The 25,275-nt window shown below is 39.3% G+C and overlaps 1 protein-coding gene and 1 pseudogene across 1 annotated transcript; one reads left to right on the forward strand and one right to left on the reverse strand.

Moving 5' to 3' along the window:
• The first annotated feature begins 2,487 nt into the window (after window positions 1-2,487).
• On the forward strand, window positions 2,488-4,177 carry LOC144307680 (T-complex protein 1 subunit beta pseudogene; annotated as a pseudogene).
• Window positions 4,178-18,458: 14,281 nt separating this feature from the next.
• On the reverse strand, window positions 18,459-24,507 carry PABPC1L2B (poly(A) binding protein cytoplasmic 1 like 2B). Its single transcript, XM_077887452.1, has one exon. The coding sequence runs from the start codon at window positions 23,850-23,852 to the stop codon at window positions 23,250-23,252; it is 603 nt and encodes a 200-aa protein (XP_077743578.1). The 5' UTR covers window positions 23,853-24,507; the 3' UTR covers window positions 18,459-23,249.
• Window positions 24,508-25,275: the final 768 nt, after the last annotated feature.

Genomic DNA, 25,275 nt, shown 5'->3' on the forward strand with positions numbered 1-25,275 from the left:
GTTTTATTTAAATTCCAGTGTGTTAACAACAGAGTAATATTAGTTTTAGGTGTACAATTTATTGATGCAACACTTCCATATAACATTCAGCGCTCATTACAACAAGTGCACTCCTTAATCTCCATTACCTATTGAACCCATCTCCCCAACCACCTCCCCTCTAGTAACCATCAATTTGTCCTCTGTACTCAAGAGTCTATTTCTTGGTTTGTCTCTCTTTTTTTCCTCTTTGCTCTTTTGCTTCATTCTTAAATTTCATATATGAGTGAAATCAAATCATATGGCATTACTTTTTCTCTGACTGACTTATTTCACCTAGAATAAAACTCCCTAACTCTATCTACATTATTGCAAATGACAAGATTTCATTCTTTTTATGGCTGAGCAATATTCCTTTATATATGTATACACCACATCTTCCTTACCCATTCATCAGTTGATAGACATTTGGGCTGTTTTCATAATTTCGCTATTGTAGATAATGCTGCTATAGACATTGAGAAATATGTATTCCTTTGAATTAGTATTTTTGTATTCTTCAGGTAAAGATATAAGAAATGGAGAATCCAATTAAAAGTGAGCAGAAGACATGAATAGATATCTTTCAAAAGAAGACATACAGATGACCAACAGACACATGAGAAGATGCTCAACATCACTCACCAATAGGGAAATGCGAATCAAAACTACAAAGAGATATCATTTCAGACATGTCAGAATGGCTAAAATCAAAAACACAAGAAACAACAGGTGTTGGCAAGGATGTGGAGAAAGGGTACCCACTTTCACTATTGGTGGGAATGCAAACTAGTGCATCCACTGTGGAAAACAGCATGTAGTTTCCTCAAAAAGTTAAAAATAGAACTATCTTATGATTATGATGTTTGCTTTGGATTTTTATATATGGCATATGTTGAGGTAGTTTACTTCTATTTATGTTTTGTTGAGTATCATGAAAGGTGCTTAATTTTGTCAAATGTTTTTCTGTATCAGTTGAGATGATTATGTATTTTTTCCTCTTCATTGTGTTGATGTAGCACATTACATTGATCAATTCCTATATGTTGAATCATGCTTATATTCCAGGACTAAATTCCACTTGATTATGTTTTACAATCCTTTTAATATGCTGCTGAATTCTTTTTGCTAGTATTTTGTTGAATATTTTTGCATCAATGTTCATTAAGGATATTGGTCTATAGTTTTCATGTATTGTCTTTGTCTGACTGGTAGTGGTTTAATGTTGACCTCATAGAATGAGTTAGAAAGTTTATTCTCTTCAATGTTTTTGGAAAAAGTTGAGAAATATTGATATTTTGTCTTCCCTTTTTCATTTCCTTCCTTGTATAAATTAAGTTTTTCATTTTAATTCCAATATAGTTAACACACTCTGTTATATTAGTTTCAGGTGTACAATACAGTGATTCAACAATTCTATGCATTACTCAGTGCTCATCACGATAAGGGTACTCTCAAATCCCCATCACCGATTTCACCCTTCTTCCCACCAACCTCTCCTCTGGTAACTATCAATTTGTTTTCTATACTTAAGAGACTCTTTCTTGGTCTGCCTCTTACTCTCTCTTTCCTTTCCTATGTTCATTTGTTTTGTTTCTTAAATTCCACTTATGAGTGAAATCACATGGCATTTGTCTTTCTCTGACTGGCTTACTTCACTTAGCATCATAATCTCTAGATCCATCCATGTTGCAAATGGCAAGGTTTTATTTTTTATGGCTGAATAATATTACATTATTTATCTCTATCTTTATCTCCATCTCTATCATCTATCTATCTATCTATCTATCTATCTATCTATCTATCTATCATCTATATCTATCTCTCAACTCTTACTTATCCATTTATGTTTCGATGGACACTTGACTGCTTCCATAATTTAGCTATTGAAAGTAATGCTGTAATAAACATAAGGGTGCATGTATCCATTTGAATTAGTGTCTTTGTATTTGAGTAAAAGTCCAGTACTGTGATTTCTGGATCATAGGATGGTTCTATTTTTAACTTTTTGAGGGATCTTGATACCATCTTCCATAGTTCCTGGACCAGTTTGCATTCCTACCAATAGTGCACAAAGTCTCCTTTTTCTCCACATCCTTGCCAGCACTTGTTTCTTGTGTTTTTTTTTATTTCAGCCAATCTGACAGGTGTGAAGTGATATTTCTTTGTGGTTTGATCTGCATTTCCTGATGATGAGTAATGTTGAGCATCTTTTCATGTGTCTGTTGGGTTAGGGTTAGGGTAAGCATTATATACAAATTTTATATATATTTATTTTTATATATTTATAAATATAAATATTAAAACATATAAATAGTGGGAGTGAATGGGTGACGGGCACTGGGTGTTATTCTGTATGTTAGTAAATTGAACACCAATAAAATAAAAAAAAATAAAACATATAAATATATTTAAAGCTGATAGTTCTTTAATTTTGAGTGCATTCTAAAAGAACTACTTTTGCCCTCCGGTCTCGGGCGTGAGCCGTGAAGGGTTAGCGCATGTGCCGAAGCCGCGGAACCATGGCGTCCCTTTCCCTCACACCTGTGAACATCTTCAAGGCTGGAGCTGATGAAGAGAGAGAGGAGACGGCTCGGCTGTTGTCTTTTATTGGTGCCATTGTTATTGGAGACTTGGTGAAGAGCACCATAGGACCTAAGGGCATGGATAAGATTCTATTAAGCAGTGGACGAGATGCTTCTCTTATGGTAACCAATGATGGTGCAACTATTCTAAAAAACATCAGTGTGGACAATCCAGCAGCTAAAGTTTTAGTTGATATGTCAAGGGTTCAAGATGATGAAGTTGGTGATGGTACTACCTCTGTTACTGTTCTGGCAGCAGAATTACTAAGGGAAGCAGAAACTTTGATTGCAAAAAAGATTCACCCACAGACCATCATTATGGGTTGGAGAGAAGCCACAAAGGCAGAAAGACAGGCTCTGTTGAATTCTGCAGTTGATCATGGTTCTGACGAAGTTAAGTTCCATCAAGATTTAATGAACATTGTGGGAACAACATTGTCCTCAAAACTTCTTACTCATCACAAAGACCACTTTACTCAGCCTTAGAAGCTGTTCTCAGACTGAAAGGCTCTGGTAATCTGGAGGCAATTCATGTCATCAAGAAGCTAGGAGGAAGTCTGGCAGATTCCTATTTAGATGAAAGCTTTCTGTTGGATAAAAAATTGGAGTAAATCAACCAAAGTGAATTGAAAATGCTAAAATTCTCATTGCGAATACTGGTATGGATACAGCCAAAATAAAGATATTTGGTTCCAGGGTAAGAGTTGATTCTACAGCAAAGGTTGGTGAAATAGAATATGCCGAAAAGGAAAAAATGAAGGAGAAAGTTGAACGTATTCTTAAGCATGGGATAAATTGCTTTATTAACAGGCAGTTAATTTACAATTATCCTGAACAGCTCTTTGGTGCTGCTGGTGTTATGGCTATCGAATATGCAGATTTTGCAGGTGTGGAATGCCTAGCTCTTGTTATAGGTGGTGAAATTGCCTCTACCTTTGACCACCCAGAACTAGTGAAACTTGGAAGTTGCAAGCTTATTGAGGAAGTCATGATTGGAGAAGATAAACTTATCCACTTTTCTGGGGTAGCCCTTGGTGAAGCTTGTACCATTGTTTTTGGGTGGTGCCACTCAACAGATTTTAGATGAAGCAGAAAGATCTTTGCATGATGCTCTTTGTGTTCTTGCCCAAACTGTGAAGGATTCTAGAACAGTGTATGGAGGAGGCTGTTCTGAGATGCTGATGGCTCATGCTGTGACACAGCTTGCCAGTAGAACACCAGGCAAAGAAGCTGTTGCAATGGAGTCTTATGCTAAAGCACTGAGAATGTTGCCAACTATCATAGCTGATAACACAGGCTACAACAGTGCAGACCTGGTGGCCCAGCTGCGAGCTGCCCACAGTGAAGGTAACACAACTGCTGTCCTGGATATGAAGGAAGGTACCATCGGAGATATGGCAGTACTGGGTATAACAGAAAGTTTCCAAGTGAAGCGACAAGTTCTTTTGAGTGCAGCTGAAGCAGCAGAGGTGATTCTGCGTGTGGACAACGCAGCACCAAGGAAACGTGTTCCTGATCACCACCCCTGTTAAACATTCCCATGTGCTGTTGAGCTCTGGACCAGTTAGTTCATAGCAAAGTTGTGTTTGAAAGACTGCGACCGCTCAAGGAAGACTGTGGAATCTAAGTTTATCTGTGGCTCTTATATCCTTAAGTTTGGACATATAACTGACTTCTATTTTAACATGGGTCTAATTTATTTGCTGTTTCATTTTCCATAAGATTCAGATGATTTAAAAGTTTGTTTCTCATACAGTGCATCAAAATAAAAATTTTAACAATTTAAAAAAATAAAAGCACTACTTTTAATCCCCTCCCAATATTTTATGTCTTAATATTTTATTTGACATTTTCTATTTTGTGTATCCCTTAACTATTCATTATAATTATATGGTTCCACCCATATGAGTAATATAAAGAATAGTGAAAGGGATTATAAGGGAAAGGAGAGAAAATGAGTGGGAAATATCAGAGAGGGTGACAGAACATGAGAGATGCCTAACTCTGGGAAATGAATAAGGGGTAGTGGAAAGGGAGGTGGGCGGGGGGATGGGGTGACTGGGTGATGGGCACCAAGGGGGGAACTTGATGGGATGAGCACCGGGTATTGTACTATATGTTGGCAAATCGAATTCCAATAAAAAAAATACAAAAAATATAATTGTAGTTCTCTTTACTATTGTCTTTTAACCTTCACAATAGCCTTTTGAGTGGCTAATTTACTATTTACCTTTACCAGTGAGATTGTTTTCTTTCATATGTTTTCTTCTTTCTACATATGGCCTTTTTTGGCTTAGAGAAAACATGTCTTGAGGCAAGATGGTGGAAGAGTAGAGGTTCTCATTTCATCTGGTCCCCCAAACTTACCTAGATAACTTTCAAACTATCCTGAAAATCTATGAATTCAACCTGAGATGTAAAGAGATAATAGCTGGAATGCTACAGAGAGAAAAGTGATCACTTCTTACAATAGGAGTGTGAAGAAGAGAAATAGAAGAGATATATCAAAAGATAAACAGCAGGGGGAGGGAAGCTTTGTAAGCCACTGCAGGAAAGTGGTATAGCACACAACCAAGTACTTTAGAAATCTGCTACTGTGAGAGTCTTCCCTGCTTGAAAAGTGCTCAGTGGTGAAATAGGGCAGAGTCACAGGAGAGGCAGTGAAGTCTCAATATTTCTGGAGACATATTAAGAATAGGGGCACCCAGGAGAAAGCTCCAATTGTGCCACAAGCTGCAAACCACTGTCAGATTGCAGGTACTGATGCCATGCTAGGTCCAGGTAAAGGACTGGAATGTAGCAACCCTCTGGAGGTATCTGGGAGACGCATACTGTGTGCGCAGTCCAGTGACTGAGTGCTCTCTGTCCCAGGGCCTGGCAGCGGACAAAAGCAAGCTATCTTCTGTTAACCCCAGAAAAGATGGAGCTCAGGAGATCACAAGATGGCAAAAGCTCTCCTGGCACCACGTACCGTTCAAATTGTGTGAATCAGTGCCCCCACGCCTGCCCCCAGGAGGATCTGAGCCAATGTGAACTGAGAAACAGTTCAATACGTAGTGGAAGCTCTTGGCGCCAGGGCTGGAGATCTGGCTGCCACCATTTTTTTCCCTTCACCCTGGAGAGGTGAGGCCTCCAGGGAAGAAAGGCATGACAGGATAAACAGCTCACACTGAATCCGGCCAACTGGCAAGGGTTGGTGCGTCTCTGCCCAGGCACAGACACCTTAGAAGCAGCACAACAGGCCCCTGCCCAAAAGAACAGCTGGAAGAACAGGGAAACAGCGATTTTACTGACCAAGCCATCCTGGAAAACTCCGGGGATGAGGGAAAATACTGTACAGAACTCAAGGTTGTTTTCTTTATGATTTGTTTATCTTCATTTTTAAGTTTTTTACTTTCAAGGTTGTTTTCTTTATGATTTGTTTATCTTCATTTTTAAGTTTTTTACTTTCTGACTTTCATATTTTTACAATTACTTGTCATAGATATATTCTTCATTTTTTTGCATCCTTTCAATGTATTCAATTTAATTTTTGTAGATACATAAGTTACAGGGGTTTTTTGTCTCATTTTCTTTAATAATCTTGGAATTTAGTACTTTCTAACATACAGACCAAAACACACTCAGAACCAAGTGGAGCTCTATGTTGGTCCACTCAGTAAGATTATATTCTCTCTTCCTCCCCCCTCTTTTGTTTTCTTGCTTTTGTTTTTGTTGTTGTTGTTTCAATATATAAGTTTTACTGGTTTATATAAGTTTGGAATTTAACACCTTCCAACATACGGAACAAAATACACTCAGAACCAAAAGGATCACCCTCTTTGTCCACTCTGTAGACTATATTCTCTCTTCCCCACTACTTCCTCCCCCCTCTTTTAATCGTTGCTATTTTTTTGTTTTTCATTTTGTGGTCTTTTTCGTTCTTTTTCTTTTATTTTCTGGTCTCTGACCTCTTTGGAATTGTCTAGGGTGTATTTTACTTAGGTCGTGGTTGATATTTTTGACTCTGCCTCCTCATGTATCCATTCTGCACTGGAAAAAATGACTAGAAGGAAGAATTCACCACAAAAAAAAGAACCAGAAGTAATACTCTCTGCCAAAGATCTAATGGATATGGATTTAAGTAAGATGTCAGAGGTACAATGTAGGAGTACAATTATAAAATTACTTGTGGCACTTGAAAAGAGCATAAAAGACTTTAGAGATTCTCTTACTGTAGAATTGAGATCTAATCAAGTTGAAATTAAAAATACATTAACTGAGATGGAGTCTAAACTGGATGTTCTAACTGATACGTTTAATGAGGCAGAAAAGAGAGTGAGTGACATAGAAGACATTGATGGAAATGAAGGAAGCTGAGAAAAAGGGAGAAAAACAAGAGCTCACAAGGAGAGGCATGGGAATTCAGTGATAGTTTCAAAAAGAATAATATTCATCTTATTGGGATTCCAGAGGATATGGAGAGAGAGAGAGAGGACTAGAAAGTGTTTTTAAACAAATCATGGCTGAGAAATTCCCTAATGTAGGGAAGGAAACAGGCATTCATATCCAAGAGATACAGAGGACCACCTCAAAAATCAACAAAAACTGGTCAACACCCTGACATATACTAGTGAAGCTTGCAAATTTCAGAGAAAAAGAGAAAATCCTAAAAGCACCTCGAAATAAGAGATTCCAAGCATGTATGGGGAGAAATATCAGATTAACAGTAGACCTAGTCACAGACACCCGGCAGGCAAGAAAGGGCTGGCAAGATATACTCAAGGTACTAAATGAGAAAAACATGCAGCCAAGAACACTTTATCCAGCAAGGCTGTCTTTCAGAATAGGAGAGATAAAGAGCCTCCAAGATAGGCAGGAACTGAAAGAATATGTAACTACCAAACCAGCTCTGCAAGAAATACTAAGGGGGACCCTTTAAGCAAAGGAGGGAGCCCAAAGAAACAATCTGCAGAAACAGGGACTGTATAGGTAATACTATGACACTAAATTCACATCTTTCCATAGTTACTCTGAACGTGAATATGCTAAATGATCCAGTCAAAAGACACAGGGTATCAGACTGGATAAAAAAAGCAAGATCCATCTATATGCTGTGTACAAGAGACTCATTTTAGACCTAAGGACACTTTCAGACTGAAAATGATGGAGCAGAGAACAATTTACCATTAAAATGGTTCTCAGAGGCAGCCCGGGTGGCTCTAGCAGTTTAGCGCTGCCTTCAGCTCAGGGCGTGATCCTGGAGACCCAGGATCCAGTGCCACGTTGGGCTCCCTGCATGGAGCCTGCTTCGCCCTCTGCCTCTCTCTCTCTCTCTCTCTCTCTCTCTCTGTGTGTGTGTGTCTCTCATGAATAAATGAATAAAATCTTTAAAAGAAATTTAAAAAGGTCCTCAAAAGAAAGTTGTAGTAGCAATCCTCATAGCAGATAAATTAGATTTTAAACCACAGACTATACTAAGAGATGAAAAGGGACACTATATCATACTTAAAGGGTCTATCCAACAAGAAGAACAATTATGACTACTTATGCCCCTAATGTGGGAGCAGTAAATTATATCAATTAATAACCAAAGTAAAGAGACTCATAAATAATAATACATTAATAGTAGAAGACTTCAACATGGCACTCTCAGCAAATGACAGATATTCTAAGCAGAAGATCACCAAAGAGGGATCCCTGGGTGGCGCAGCGGTTTAGCACCTGCCTTTGGCCCAGGGCGCGATCCTGGAGACCCAGGATCAAATCCCACGTCAGGCTCCCGGTGCATGGAGCCTGCTTCTCCCTCTGCCTGTGTCTCTGCCTCTCTCTCTCTCTCACTGTGTGCCTATCATAAATAAATAAAAATTTAAAAAAAAGAAGATCACCAAAGAAACAAGAGCCGTGAATGACACAGTAGACCACATCGATTTCACATAAATATATAGAACATTCCATCCTAATGCAACTGAATACACATTCTTCTCAAGTGCACATGGAACTTTTTCCAAAATAGACCACATACTGCATCACAAATCAGGTCTAAACTGATACCAAAAGACTGGGAATATCCCGTGCATATTTTAAAGAACATCCTACTAAAAAATGAATGGGTCAACCAGGAAATTAGAGAAGAATTAAAAAGATTCATGGAGAATACCTATTCTACTAATGAAAATGAGAGCACAATTGCCCAAAATCTTTGGGATAGGGATGCCTGTGCGGTTCAGTGGTTGAGTGTCTGCTTCAACTCAGGTCATGATCCTAGGGTCCCAGGATTGAGCCCCACATCAGGTCTCCCACAAGAATCCTGCTCCTCTCCCTGCCTATGTCTCTGCCTTTCTCTCTGTTTCTCATGAATAAATAAATAAAATCTTTAAAAACAAGACAAAAAAACCCCCAAAATATTTGCGGAAAAAACCCCAAATCTTTGGGATACAGCAAAGGTGGTCCTAAGAGGGAAATACAATGCAACACAACCCTCCCTCAAATAATTGGAAAAATCTTCAAATACACAAGCTAAACTTACATCTAAAGAAACTGGAGAAAGAACATAAAATAAAGCCAAAACCAAGCAGAAGAAGAGAAATAATAAATATTAGAGGAGAATGCAATGGAGACCAAAAGTACTGTAGAACAGATCAATGAAACCAGGAGCTGGTTCTTTGAAAGAATTAATAGGATAGATAAACCCCTAGCCAAGCTTATGTAAAAAAGAGAAAAGACTTGGGGATCCCTGGGTGGCGCAGCGGTTTGGCGCCTGCCTTCAGCCCAGGGCGCGATCCTGGAGACCGGGGATCGAGTCCCACGTCGGGCTCCCGATGCATGGAGCCTGCTTCTCCCTCTGCCTGTGTCTCTGCCTCTCTCTCTCTCTCTCTGTGACTATCATAAATAAAAAAAAAAGAGAAAAGACTTAAATCAATAAAACCATGAACAAAAGAGGAGATATCACTACCAATACCAAGGAAATACAAATGATTTTAAAAACGTATTATGAGCAACTATGTGCCAAAAAATTATGCAATCTGGAAGAAATGGATGCATTCCTGGAAACCTACAAATTACCGAAAGTGAAACAGAAAGAAATAGAAAACCTGAACAGGCTAATATCCAAGGAGGAAATTGAAGCAGTCATCAAAAACCTCCCAAGAAACGAAAGTCCAGGGCCAGATGGCTTCCCAGGGGAATTCTACCAAACATTTATAGAAGAAATAATACCTATTCTACTAAAGCTGTTTCAAAGGCTAAAATGGAAGGCATACTTCCAATCTTATTCTATGAGGCCAGTATTACCTTGATCTCAAAACCAAAGACCTCACCAAAAAGGAGAATTACAGACCAATATCCCTGATGAATGTGAATGCAAAAATTCTCACCAGGATACTAGCAAACAGGATCCAACAGTGCATTAAAAGGATTATTCACCATGACCAAGTTGGACTTATCCCTGTGATTCAAGGATGGTTCAATATTCGTAAAACAATCATCGTGATAGATCACATCAATAAAAGAAAAGAACCATGTGATCCTTTCAATAGATGCAGAGACAGCATTTGACAAAATACAGCCTTCATTTCTGATTAAAATTCTTCAAATCATAAGGATAGAGAGAACATATCTCAATATGATAAAAGTCATCTATGAAAAGCCCACAGCAATTATCATTCTCAATGGACAAAAACTCAGAGCTTTATCCGTAAGGTCAGGAACACAGCATGGATGTCCACTATCACCACTGCTGTTCAACATAGTAATAGAAGTAATAGCCTCAGGAATCAGACAACAAAATAAATAAAAGACATTCAAATTGGCAAAGAAGAATCAAACTCTCCCTCTTTGCAGATGACATGATGCTATATGTAGAAAACACAAAAGACTCCACCCCAAAATTGCTAGAACTCATACAGCAATTCAGCAATATCGTGGGATATAAAATCAATGCAAATAAATCAGTTGCATTAATATACACTAACAATGAGACTGAAGAAAGAGTAATTAAGGAATCAATCCCATTTACAATTACACCAAAAACCATTAGATACCCAGTAATAAGTCTAACCAAAGAGGTAAAGAATCTTTACTCTGAAAACTACAGAACACTCATGAAAGAAATTGAGGAAGACACAAAGAGATGGAAAAACATTCCATGTTCATGGATTGGAAGAATACTGTGAAAATGTCTATACTACCTAGAGCACCTTACACATTCATTACAATCCCTATCAAAATACCATAGACTTTCTTCACATATTTGGAACAAATAATCCTAATATTTGTATGGAACCAGAAAAGACACAGGAAGAGCCAGGGAATATTGAAAAAGAAAACCAAAGCTGGGGGCATCACAATGCCTGACTTTAGGCTGTGTTACAAAGCTGTGATCATTAAGACAACATGGTACAGGCACAAAAACAGACATATAGATCAATGAAATAAAATAAAGAACCCAGAAATGGGCCCTCAACTCTATGGTCAACTAATATTCGACAAAGCAGAAAAGATTATCCACTGGAAAAACAGCAGTCTCTTCAGTAAATGGTGTTGGGAAAATTGGACAGCCACATCCAGAAGAATGAAACTGGACCATTCTCTTGTAGCATACACAGAGATAAACTAAAGATTTAAATGTGAGCCAAGAATCCATCAAAATCCTAGAGAAGATCACAAGTAGCAACCTTTTTGAACTTGACCACAGCAACTTCTTGCAAGACACATCTCTTAAGGCAAGGGAAACAAAAGCAAAAATGAACTATTGGAACTTCTTCAAGATAAAAATCTTCTGCACAACAAAGGAAACAGTCAACAAAACTAAAAGTCAACCTACAGAATGGGAAAAAATATTTGCAAATGATATATCAGATAAAGGGCTAGTATCCAAGATTTAGAAAGAATTTATCAAACTCAACAACCAAGAAAACAATTCAATCATGAAATGGGCAGAAGACATGAACAGACATTTCTCCAAAGACCTACACATGGGGCACCTGGGTTGCTCTGTGGTCATATCATATTTAAACTTCTGAATATAAACACCAAGACTTGAAAGCAGTCTTAGAGAAATGTCACATTACTAATAAGGGAACACTAATTTGAATGACAAAAGATTTCTTTCTTTTTTTAAAAAAGATTTTATTTATTTATTCATGAGAGAAACAGAGAGGGGGCGGGCAGAGACACAGGCAGAGGGAGAAGCAGGCCCCATGCAGGGAGCCCAATGTGGGACTCAATCCCAGGTCTCCAGAATCACGCCCTGGGCTGAAGGCTGCACTAAACCGCTGAGCCACCGGGGCTGCCCTGACAAAAGATTTCTACTCTGAAACCAAGAAGACCTAAAGGAAGTGGTACAAGTGCTGAAATTCAAACAAACAAAAAAAACCCATTAGATCAAAATTCCATGAAAAGCAACAATATCTATCAGGAATGAGGGAGAAATAAAGATATTTTCAAACAAAGGAAAACTAAGAGAATTCGTTACTTACAAATCTATCCTTAGAGACAGACTAAAAGGAAGTTCTCCTTATAAAAGGAAATTCTTATAAAAGAAACCTTGGAATTTCACATCACAATTAATGAAAACAGAATGTATGGAAAATATGCGACCATCCTACTGATGAGTTTCTTAAATCACAACTGATTTTTTTTTGTATATTTTTTATTGGAGTTCAATTTGCCAACATATGGTGCTCATCCTGTCAAGTGCCCCCTGATTTTTGAAGTAAAAATTATAAATACCATCCGATCTGATAGGCAATATACATAAAGGAAATAATTATATTTTAAAAATAGGGAAGATACAGAAATCTAAATGGAAAGAAGTTTACTATTACATGTCACTTGAAGTGGTAAAACACTAATGCCAGTATATTGTGATAAGTTTTATATATAAGTTATATATATATATAAATTATATATATTACATATATTATTAAAATGATATATTTACATTACGTAATATGTATACAATATGTAATATGTATATAAATGCATTTATATTTATAATATGTAAATAATACATATTATACATATTATACATATGTGTATATATTATATAATATATATTATATATATATTATAGTAATGGCAACTGCTAGGAAAACTATATAAGACTATATACTAAAGAAGAAAAGCAAGTTGTAAGTAAATCAAAATGGAATCCTAAAAATGTTTGAGTAACTCACAGGAAGGCAAGAAAAGTGTAGTACTAGGGAAAATGAGAACCAGAGGAAATTAACAAAAAACATACAGTTAAATGACAGATTTAACTACTAATGTATCATCAATTACCTTAAATTCAAATATTCTAAATGCAGTAATTTAAAGACAGAGATCCATAGAGCAGATTAAAAATAAAAATGATCCAATTATATGCTTTCTATAAGAAATTCATTGCAGGTTTGATAACATTGGCCCCTTAAAATCGAAAGGATGGAAAAATGTATACCATGCAACATTAATTTTTAAAAGCTGTGTTTATGTTGATAATCAGAAAATGCGGACTTCAGAACAAAGAAAATTACTAGACAAAAAGGGATTTCTGATTCATCAGGAAGAGAAAATGTGTAAGCATCAAACAGCAAAGCTGCAAAATACATGAAGCATAAACTGATAGAAACAAAAGGATAAATAGATAAAATAAAATTAAATTAAATTAACCATTCACTTAAAAAATCAGTGATGCCTGGGTGGTTCAGTGGCTGAGCATCTGTCCTTGGTTCAGGTTATGATCTAAGGATCCTAGGATTGAGTCCCCACAGGAAGCCTACTTCTCCCTCTCTCCGTATTTCTGCGTCTCTCTGTGTATCTCATGAATAAATAAATACAATCTTTTTAAAAAATCAGTCTCTGTTGTGATAGGATTTTCACTGTTTGATCAACTAATACAATAAGAATAATATTTAACTTTGACAAAAACATATCCGGTAGCATTCATTTTTAAAAAACCTATTGTATATGTGATTAATTTTGATCCTTATAAAGACCCCTTTAGGTACTACTATTATTTCATTTTACAGTTGGAGAAGGTTATGTTTCAGAAAGGACATGTCCAAGATCACACGAAGTCATTGAAAAAATATATGGAAAATTTCTGTAAGATACCAAAAAGAAAAATAAAAGTAATGACCTTTTAATAATTTTCTATAACTGAGTCACCCAGGTACCCCTTGCCCATTTTTTAAAAAATTGGAATGTTTGCTCTCTTATTTTTGAGTCTTAAGAGTTCTTTGAATATTTTCTATGGTGACAATGATTAAGACCTACTCTTTTGTGGAATATAAGGAACAAAACAGATGAACATAGGGGAAGGGAAGGAAAATAAGTTGAAAACAGAGAAGGAGGCAAACTATAAGAGACTTTAACTATAGGAAACAAACAGGATTGCTGGAGGGGAGGTGGGTGGGGAGATGAGGTAATTGAGTGATGGGCATTAAGGAGGGCACTTGAAGTAATGAGCACTGGGTGTCATAAGCAACTGATGAATCACTAAATTCTACCTCTAAAACTAATAATACAGTATATGTTAATTAAATTTAAATTAAAAAATTTAAAGGATCTACTCTTTCAGCAAGTTTTGAGTGTACAATATAGTATTATTAATTATATTTTCTATGTTGTACATTAGATTCCCTAAGTGAAATTTTTTAGCCCTTGACCAATATCTCCCATTTCCCCCATACTGTCACTTCTTTTCCATCTCCATTCTACTCTGTTTGTTCTTTTATACTATTTTGTTTTGTTCTTAGATTCCACATTTAAGTGAGATCATATGGTATTTGTCTTCCTCTGCCTGTCTTTATCTACTAAGTAGCATAATGTCCTCTAGATTCTTGAAAATGACAGAATTTTTTTAATGGATCAATAATATTCCACTGTATGTATTTTTTCTTAATTTATTCATCCATTGATGTACACTTAATTATTATTATTATTTATTTATTCCCTATCAAGGCTATTGTGAATAATGCTGTTTCCAACATGGGAGTGTAGATATTTCTTTGAGATACTGATTCTCTTTTCTTTTTTTCTTTCTTTCTTTTCTTTCTTTCTTTTCTTCTTTCTTTCTTTCTTTCTTTCTTTCTTTCTTTCTTTCTTTCTTTCTTTCTTTCTTTCTTTCTTTCTTTCTTTCCAGAAGTGGAATTGGTGGATCATGTAGTAGTTACATTTTAATTGTTTTAGGTACCTCCATACTGTTTCCCATAATAGCTGTGCCACTTTACATTCCTTATACATAACCATGTATAAGGGTTTCCTTTTCTTCATATCCTTGCCAACACTTGGTATCTCTTGTCTTTTTGATAATAGTTATCCTAACAGGTTTGAGATAATATCTTACTGTGACTTTGATTTCCATTTGCCTAAAGACTGGTGCTGTTGAGCACATTTTCATGTACCTGTTAGCCATTTCAATATCTCCTTTGGAAAATATCTATTCAGGTCTTTTGCCCATTTTTAAAATAAACTTATTTTTATTATACTGAGATGTATGAATCCCTCATATATTTTACAAATTAACTCATCATATATATTGTTTGCAAATATTTTCTTCCATTCCATAGGTTGCCCTTTCACTCTTTTGATGGTTTTCTTTGCTAGGCAGAAGCTCTCTAGTTTGATATATAGTCCCATTTGTCTATATTTGCTTTGGTTGCCTGTTCCTTTGGTGTTATATCAAAAAATCAGTGCCAGGATTAAGTCCCTTCAGTTTTTTCCCAGGAGTTTTATGTTTCCAGTCTTAATTTAAGTTAATTTTTGAACAGTGTAAGATAGGAGTTCAATTTCATTCTTTTGCATGTGGATATCCAATTTTCCAACACTATTTATTGAAGATGCTATCTTTTCCTCATTATGTGTTTTTGGTGCTTTTTTCAAATATTAGTTGATTGAATATTTGTGAGTTTATCTTCAGGCTCTCTATTATCTCTTTGATTCTTTCTTCTGCTTTGTCAAGTCTGCTGTTGAGCCTGTCTGTTGAATTCTTTAGTTCAGTCACTATAGTCTTCGGCTTTAGTATTTCTAGTTTTTTTTTTCCCCTGGCAGTATCTATTTCTTTGTTGAATTGATTTTGTTCATACACTGTTTTCCTAATTTCATGTAGATGTCTGTATGTTCTTATTGTTGTTGTTTTTTTAAGATTTTATTTATTTATTTTAGAGAGAGAGAACAAGTGGTGGGGAGGGGCAGAGGGAGAGACAGAGAAGTGAAGCAGACTCTCCACTGAGCTCAATTCCTGGACGAGGTGATCATGACCCAAACTGAAGGCAGATGCCTAACCAATTGAGCCATCCAGGTGCCCCATTCACTGAAATTTTGAGAGGATTATTCTGAATTCTCTGTCAGTTTATACATAGATTTCCACTTATTTAAGGTAAGTTATTGAAGTTTTATTAATTTCCTTTGGTAGTGTGATAATTACTCAACTCTTTGTGATTCTTGATTCCTTGCATTAATAGCTACTCATTCAAGTAAACTATCTTCTCTTCAATACTTAACAGGTTTGCTTCAGCAAGGAAGGACCTTCATAAGTCAGCTCAGGTTGAGGTATTATATAGATCAGCTGGTAGCATCTGTGGGCAGGCAAAGATTGTCTTTGGGGTATCTAGTTGGGTGAGGCTACTGCTCATGCCCCATGGTCAGATGGGGCCACTAGGTGGGCTCTGCAATCACCTCTTGTCAGGTGAGGTTGCAGCCTATGTTCACAAGCAAGGTGGTACCACTGGTTGTGCTCTGCAATTGGGCAAGGTTGTTGACCTGGCTTCACAATCTCTTCTGGTGGCATGAGATATTGGGCTGTGCTTCTACGCCACTAGGTGATGTGGACTGGACTCCATGTTTAGTTGGGGACACAGGCAGGGCTTCACAGTCAGAAGAGGTCATTGGCTGTGCTCTGCTGCTTTTGGACAAGGTCCCTGTTTGGTCAATCTGGTCAAAAGGGGCTTCCAGCCGCATTATGAAGTTTGGACTGGAGACTGAAAAATTCATTATAGTTGGATGAGTCACTGTCCAAGCCCTCAGTAGATGGTTCTGTTAGCTATGCTCTGCTTTTGGGCAGGGTCACTGGCTGGGCTGCATGTCTAAGCAAGGCCATAGGCTGGGTTCAGGAATCAGGCAGGGGTATAGGTTGGGCTCAGCAGTATAACGGGCTGAGTTCTGAGCTTATCCAGGGTTACTGTTCAGGCTCTCTGGTTATGTGGGGTGAGAGGCTATGCTTAACAGTTAAGTAGAGCTTAACTCCCTGGCTTGGCTCCCTGCCTAAGTGGGACTGTAAGTGTTCTTACACTTACATAGCTGCTAGTGTTCTCTGTCCAAGCTTCCTGAGGGCATGACTGGAAGCTCTCACCAGCAGTTGAGAAAGGTTGCGAATTTGCTTCCTAGCCTGGGTGGAGCAGGGGAACAGGCTCCATAATGGGTACAGCCATTGGGGAACCTACATCCAGCATAACTGCCAACTGAGTTCCCTAGTCAGACAAGGCCACCAGCTTAGCTCTGCAAATGGCAGAGCCACTGGCTGGGATCTCAGCTCTGGCACTCATTTCTGGGCAGAAATGTAGTTTCCCAAGGTCTGAGCACCGAATACTGCAAGCCTTACTCTTCTGTCTCTTCTGATCCTCAGTGGTTGAGCCCCACAATTCTCCTAGTGGTCCAAATGAAATAAGACCCAAGTGGGCTTCCTGGGAAGCATCCCATAACACTGGGGAAACTGGCTGTTCACTTTTGGTTCGATTTTTCCCACTGAAGAAACTATAGGCCCAGGGAGCCCTCTCAGTGTGCTCTGTGCCAACCTGGGGTGAGTGGGGGAGATGCTGTCAGAGTATAGCCCCTCTTCTTACATTTCTAATGTGGTCCTTCTTGGTCTCTGTGGTCCAGAGGGTCCTTCAGCCTGACTCTCAGTATTTGGGATTTCCTTAATGATGTTTTATCAATGGATGAATGCTAGTTGGTCTTCTTTATAAGTAGAATGAAAGATGGAAACAACCTACATCATTATCTTGATGATATCATTATCTCATTTTAAAAGATGTGTTTTACTAAATAAAATCTTTAAGGAAAGGCACCGGGTTGCTCAGTTGGTTGAGTGTCTGACTCTTGGCTTCAGCTGAAGTCCTGATCTCATTGGTTGTGGGATCAAGCCCCATGTCAGGCTCTGCATTTGGCTGGAAGTCGGCTTGAGGATTTTCTCCCTCTGCCCCCCACCCCCGCCTGCTCTCTTTCTCTCTCTCAAAAATAAATAGATAAATCTTTAAAAAACTCTTTAAGGGAAATGTATTTAAATATATATTTGTTAAAATGTGCTTACATATGCATAAGGAAAAGGGATTTGAAGGCATTAAAAAACACATGGACAGTCATGCCTTTTTCCTTATAGTTTAATAGTTAGAGTACAGACTGTGAATCTATACTACATGGGTTCAAGTTCTAGCTGTATGAATTGCTACCCGTATGACTTTAGGCTGTTACTTAACCTCTCTGTGCCTCAGTTACTTCATTGGTAAAATGGAAAAGAAATCTAATACTATATGCAACACAGAGGTTGTGAGGATGAAATGAGTAGGTACATGGGAAGCACTTATAATAATTCCTGACACAAATTAAGTACTATATAAAATCATTATATTTTGACTCAAACAATTTTTTTATTTTTAAATATAAATAGAAGAATGATTTTCCTTTTGAAACATCTTTTTTCTATTTTTTAAAAAGAATTACAAGTGACAGTATTGCAGAACAATGGGTGAAATTGTAAGCTGGGAATGGATTATTTAGGGTTAATATAGAAATGATCTCATAGTCTTTGTGACAGTGTGATTTATTTTGTGATTAGACTTCTAATAAATGTATGATAAATACTCTTGAATGTGTATGAAGGTATAACTGCAACAATAGTCTTCCCGAAGGCTTTATTTTAACATGACAAAACTGGAAACAAAAATCCACTAATTAAGTCAACTGATTACAAAAATGATTGCCTAGAGATACCATAATATACTATATTACTACCATAAATAATACTGTGTGATATTGACATGGATATATGTTAATGTGGCTTTTAGTAAAAAAGTTATTGGATTATATTTATGAATATGTACACATAGGGGTATGCATCTATGTCTATGCATATATAAAAGTATGAAAGGTTATACAGCCAAATTTTACATGTGTTTTTATGCAGTGATAAGATTATGGTTGTATTCCATGTTATTTGCTCTGTTTAACAACACATAATGTTTTTTTCTTAGAATTTGTATCCCTAGCAAGCAGAAATACAAAGAAAAATGTTATTACAAGCAAAAACAAAAAAATATGTATTCTATTTTCTCCACTGAAAACATAGCTAAGCTTAATATAAATTCTAATACCCAGTTCAAAGCCCTATGCAAAGAACTAGGTACACATTTAGATTGGAAATAACAATAATAGTGTAAGTTGACAAATTTTTAAGTGGAAATTTGACGATATGGTCTAAAAATGGTCTACACTTTTTTCTGCTTTTTTTCCCTTCTAGACATGTTTGCTACAGAAACAATTATGGACTGTAAATCTAGGTAAAAGGTAGTCAATATAGTGGCTGAAATTAAAAGAGAATTGGGAACATAGAAAATATCTAACAATGTAGGAAGGAATGAGTTCATCCATATACACAATAGATATCCAAAGACCATTTTAAATGATGTGAAAAATAAATATAAAAATATTTCCAAGGCTAATTTGCTCTTGAATATTTTGTTTCAAACAAAGGGAAAAATTGACAGAGAGAGAGAGAGAGACAAATCAAGAAAGAGACTCTTAATTATAGAGAATAAACTTGATGGTTACTAAAGCAGGGGAGATAGAAGGATGAGTGAAAAAAAGAAAAAATGCAAATTATGATTTGATATATATAAATATATTAATTACAATTATAATTATTTACATATTATATAATGCAGTATTATATATGTGTTTATGTATACATAAAATTAGTTTTCTTTATATTATCAGTGCTTTTATTTTCCCTATCAATATAATGTGATGTTTATTTTTTTTTTATTTTTTGCAATGTGATTTTTTAAAAATATTTTATTTATTTATTCATGAGAGACACAGACGGAGAGAGAGGCAGAGAGACACAGGCTGATGGAGAAGCAGGCTCCATGCAGGGAGCCCAATGTGGGACTGGATCCCGGGTCTCCAGGATCTGGCCTTGGGCTGAAGGCTGCACTAAACCGCTGAGCCACCTGGGCTGTCCTGCAATGTGATTTTTAAATGAATTTATATTCCTTGGTTAAGAAGCAAAAAAATAGTTTTTAAAAATTGAAAAAGGAAAACAAAAAAATGAGGTATGTATTTTTAATAGCATTATATCCACAAAGTTTATAATACCCAGGGAGGAACTTGTGCAAGAAAATGGGCATTCTTCCAACATATCAGTGGAAGAATAAATTGGTATATGCAGTCCAACTGATGGCCCAGTTAAAATTTTTTTAAAGACCTCTACTTTTCGGGATGCCTGGGTGGCTCAGCGGTTGAGTGTCTGATCCCGGGATCATGCCCTGAGCCGAAGGCAGACGCTCAACCACTGAGCCACCCAGGCTTCCCAAGACCTCTACTTTTCAATTCCACTTCTATGTTTTTATAAAAGTACAATAATTCTGCAGTAAAACTACCACAGATTTGGGCTCAACGGGGAAAATTTAGAAAATGTATTAAATCCCAAAGTAAGGAAACATTTTAAAAGAAATTCTGATCCACCCAAACAATGATAGTGGGTTATGGAAGAATATTGGACAGCCAAAAATATTTTAGTTATATTTGCAATGTATTGTAAAAATCGAAAGAATACATTCAGTGTGATCTTATATTTAAATATTACGGATAAATAGGCAAAAATTCTCTCTTAAAAGAAGGTGTTGTATATATTTAATGTGTATTTTTTTCAAGCAATACATCTATAAGATGAAATAATAAAACAAAAATGCGCAAGCTTAACCGATTTCTCATAACTTAAAATAATGCTAACTGAAGAAGATGAGCCGGGAAATATACATTTTCTGACACAATTAATGGACATAAACTTTATGAAGAAGCATTTGGCAATGGACTGGCAATGTGTATAAGGCAATTAAATCTCTGCATGTGTCACAAATATTCACCTAAAAATGTGTTACTTGTGGAGTTAATCTTACTAGGGAAAAACTAGAACAATTTAAACATATGAAGGGACTGAATTTTAGAAATAGTAGCTCAACCATATAGTGAAACATAAAGTAAAAACAGAGTTAAAGAATAATTTTTAATAATTTGGAAAGATGATATGAAAGACTAATTATAGTGAAAGTATTCCATAATGAAACAATACATATTACATTTTTGAAGGTATTATCTATGTACATGTTTCATGTGTTCCAAAGTTTTTTTCTCAAGGGGTAGAATTAAGAATGATTTTTACTATCGGCATACTCAATTTTTTAAAGTTTCTATTATGATACCATGTTATTTGTATAAAAATAAATGTGTAAGGTAGATAAAAACAAAAATAGGAACAGTACCCCTGATAAAATATTGGAAAACTACAGAAATAACTGCATAACTGCAATAGCAAGCCTAAACAACTGTCAAGGTTTCCATTCTCTCACATTATTTGTGTACTTAGGGTAAGTTGATACCATTTTTGTGGATAGTCATTTAAAAAGAAACTCCCCAAAAGAGAAGAAAAAGATTTCAAACCTTCCATGTCCTTTGATCCTAAATTTGCTCTCACAAATGTTTGTTCAGAAAATAATATTGAATGTAAGCAAGGTTTGTGTACTATGTATAATTAGCAGCTAGGGTTTGGATTAGAAAAACCGATGTTCACAACCAAATGTGCAACAATGAGAAAGCTGTGAAATATACCCCCATATCTATATCTAAACATGTATAGAGATGAATACCTATATCTATTCCTCTATCAAGCCCCACCACTGGAACACTAAAGAGTCACAAAACTATTATAAAAGAATATTTAATGACATGAAAGGAACTTTAAGAATATCTATACATCTATATCTATCTATAATATATATTCATGTATGAAAAAGCAGATATTGAAACAGTATATACATTAAAATTCACATATATATCACATGAAAAATACTGGGCAAGTGCATATGAAAATGATTTAGGAATGTAGGCGTGTTGATTAGGATTGATTAGTAGGGACATTAAATTTCTTCTGTTAACTTGTCTGCTTTGTTATTTTTGTCTGCAATGAAGCTGAATGATTTTTCTGACAATGGGGAAAAGGGCAGCAAGTGGGCACAGGGAAAGAGCAGTTACAACCCCAAACAGGGAAGTGCCATTTGCAGCCCATCGAGCTGGCCAAGACACGCACATGCACGCACCCGCGCGTGCACACACAGACGCGCACACACATCAATTACAGTGACCAGGAGACTATGCAGGGGAAATGGACACACTCGTTTTACTAGCTGTGCTGGCTGGCATGAACGCAAATCAGTACAATGCTTATGAAGGGGCCATTTGGCAACACACGGGAAAAGTCTTTAAAATATCCTATTGTGGATCCTGCAAGTCGACAATTAAGAAGACCATCCGGTAGGCTAGCGAAGATTTGGCTTGACAAGGAAGGATTCATTCATCAGAGTATGCAATGTTGGGTTTAAACACAAGGAAAGAACTGGGCACCAACTGAATGTCCAATAATGCGGGATTGATTACAGAAATGTTAAAGATCCATCTATACACTCTGCAGGCACTGAAGATGACATTTCTGAAGCCTGTTGAATAGCATGGAAAGAAGTTCAATGGGTTGATTTTTGTTTGGTTTTAGTTTCTGAAGAAGCAGGTTAAGAAACACCACACATAGGAACCATTCTATAATGGTGTGTTAAAAGGGAAGGTGGGGTGGGAGTGAGGAAGGGAGGGAGAGAGAAGAAGAGAAGAGAGCCTGTAAAAACAGCACACCAAGAAGTGGCTGTCTCTGGGTAGTAGGATCACTGGGAACAATTACTCTCTTGGCTTTCCCTCATCTGATCTCCTTTTCCTTTCTGATGTTTCCACCATGAAATTGTGTCACCTGTGTAGTGAAGGAAGCAAGCATGAAGGTGCTTTTTAAACCAAACCACAAGGAGAAGAGGCAGCCTGTAATCTATCAAGTGGCACAGATTAGCAAGATTATTCGCAACGCCCTTGGTGGGGGGGGGGGGGATGGGGGAAAGCAGAAGAGAGGAAGAGGGGAGGAGGTGGAGGAGGAAGAGGGTAGGAAAGGTGAGAGGGAGAGAGGGAGAAGGAGAGAGGGAGAGAGAGGAAGGGGGGAGAGATCGAGGGAAAGGAAGGAGGGAGGGAGGGTGAGAGGAGAGAGAGAGAGATAGAGAGAGAGACAGAGAGAGAGAGATAAAGAGAGACCTGCACTCCCAGTACAATACAATACATTGCTGGTGGGAGAGAGGGAGAAGGAGAGAGGGAGAGAGAGGAAGGGGGGGAGAGATCGAGGGAAAGGAAGGAGGGAGGGAGGGTGAGAGGAGAGAGGGGAGAGAGAGAGAGAGAGAGAGAGAGAGAGAGAGATAAAGAGAGACCTGCACTCCCAGTACAATACAATACACTGCTGGTGGGTTAGAGGGGCAAAGAGGGTGGTTGTAAACCGGGTGGGAGCCAAGGTTTGGCTCTGCTGGCTGGCTCGTCCCTGGCATGTCTTCATCGCAAGGTGGCCTCCTCATCCGTGTCTTCCTCGAAATCTTTGACGTCAGCACTGGTGGACTGCCTGGCCCAGGCTCCCCTTTCGGCCTCTCGTTCTTTATGCGACTTGAATCTCCCAACGAAAATTTTGCGGTAGTTCAGGAACATGCCATTCATCGCATCAATGGCTCGCTCTGCGGACTCCTGCTTCTGGAAGTGCACAAACCCGTAGCCCTTGGGCCCCTTTTCGTCGCAGGCCACTTTGCAGGACAGGATGTTGCCAAACGCCGAGAAGATGTTGTACAGCGCCTTGTTGTCGATGGTCTTGCCCAGGTTCTTGATGAAGACGTTGCCCACCCCACTCTTGCGGAGCGAGGGGTCCCTCTGGGACCACATGATGCGCACGGGCCTGCCCTTGATCACATCAAAGTTCAGGGTTTCCAGGGCCCGCTTGGCATCCACCGGTTGCTGGTAGTTGACGTACGCGTAGCCCAACGAGCGGCGGGTGATCTTGTCCCTGCAAATGCGGATGGACAGGATGGGCCCGGCCGGGCTGAACTTCTCATACAGCATTGCCTCTGTCACTTCAGGATGCAGGTCGCCCACGTACAGCGAGGCCATAGGAAAGTCTGGGTTGCCTTCGGAGCCCCGGCTGGTCTCCGCATCCACATCTGCAGCCGCCGCCGCCGCCGCCGCCGCCGCAGCCGCCGCCGCCGCCGCCGCCGCCGCAGCCACCGCCGCCGCCACCTCCGCATCCGCATCAGCCTCCCCCGAGGAGGGCGCCGCAGCCTCCGCTACTGCCGCGGCTGCTGCTGTGGCGGCGGCGGCGGCTTCAGCCGCGCTGGCCTCCACAACCGCTGCCGCCAGGGCGGCCTCCGCCTCTTCCCCCACTGCCAGGGCCGCCGTCGCCTCCCCCTGGGTGGCCTCCCCCACTGCCTCCTCTACTGAGGCCTCGGCCTCCACCTCTGCCTCCACCTCTGCTTCCGCCTCAGCTACGGAGGCCTCCGCCACAGCCTCTGCCACGGTCGCCGCCGCAGCCTCCGCCGCCGCCGCAGCCGCTGCCGCCACCGCCGCCGCCACTGTCGCCGCTGTCGCCGCTGTCGCCACGGTCGCCGGTGCCACCAGGCCGCTGCCGCGACCTCCCTTCCCGCGAGCTGGGGGACGGAGGGGCGGGAAAGGGCAGGAGGGCGTGTGGGCGCTGGAACCCGGGCCGGGGGCGCGAGCGGGAGCTGGGGCCGGGACCCGGGGCCCGGGGCCAACCGATCCGGCGAGTCCAGGTCACTTGGAATAGCAAGCGAGCGCTGCCAGGAGCGCGCTGGTGCGAGTCGCCGCAGCCTGCAGCCTGCTGCTGCCGCCGCCGCTCAGTCGTGGGCTAGTGTGCGGGGCGCGGGCGGGCGGCGTGTGGTGGGGGGCGGGGGGTGTTGGCGTCTGTGGTCCGGGCAGCTGGGCAGGCTTCTGTCTCTTTGGTTCCCCCTGTGGCTGCCGCGTGGCTGTGGGGCCGCAGGCTGTGGGAGGGGGCGGGAACGGGAGCCTTGGGGCTGGGGTGGTGGTGAGTCTTCAGCCTCTCAGGTTGCCTGGATATATATGAAGAGGAAGGCAAGGAAAGGGTTCTGCTGTGGACTGCGGGAATACCGGTTAGATTTAGAAGGTTTTGTTTTATCCCCCCTTTCCCCATAGAACAGTTAAATAATCAAATCAAGTACCTTGCAAGAGCGGGTGGGTGTCATGGAGAATACACTTGCCCGGCCTAAACAAAGCCAAGAAGAATGGTTTTCTCACATTCAGGGGTTCTCCCCACTTCCGCTCATACACACTCTCCAACATCACCGCCACCAAGGAAACAACACCTACTCTGAGCAGGAGCTGGGGCCAGGGGGCCAAGCTCCCCCTGCAGCCTGCTGACCCGTTTTCTCAGAGATTCCCGCCCCCCTTTCCAGCTCTTTCCCTCCTCTGCAACACTTGCAGAAGAGGGAATAAAGAACACATATTCATTCATCCATAATACCATGCCACAAATATTTAGGGAACCTGTGCTGGTCCCTAG

This window comes from Canis aureus, chromosome X, assembly GCF_053574225.1.
Source record: "Canis aureus isolate CA01 chromosome X, VMU_Caureus_v.1.0, whole genome shotgun sequence".
NCBI classification, from domain to species: domain Eukaryota; kingdom Metazoa; phylum Chordata; class Mammalia; order Carnivora; family Canidae; genus Canis; species Canis aureus.

What these genes read in the sequence shown, in the direction of transcription:
- PABPC1L2B (XM_077887452.1), bottom strand. Translation starts at nt 23,852, where the DNA reads ATGGCCTCGCTGTACGTGGGCGACCTGCATCCTGAAGTGACAGAGGCA.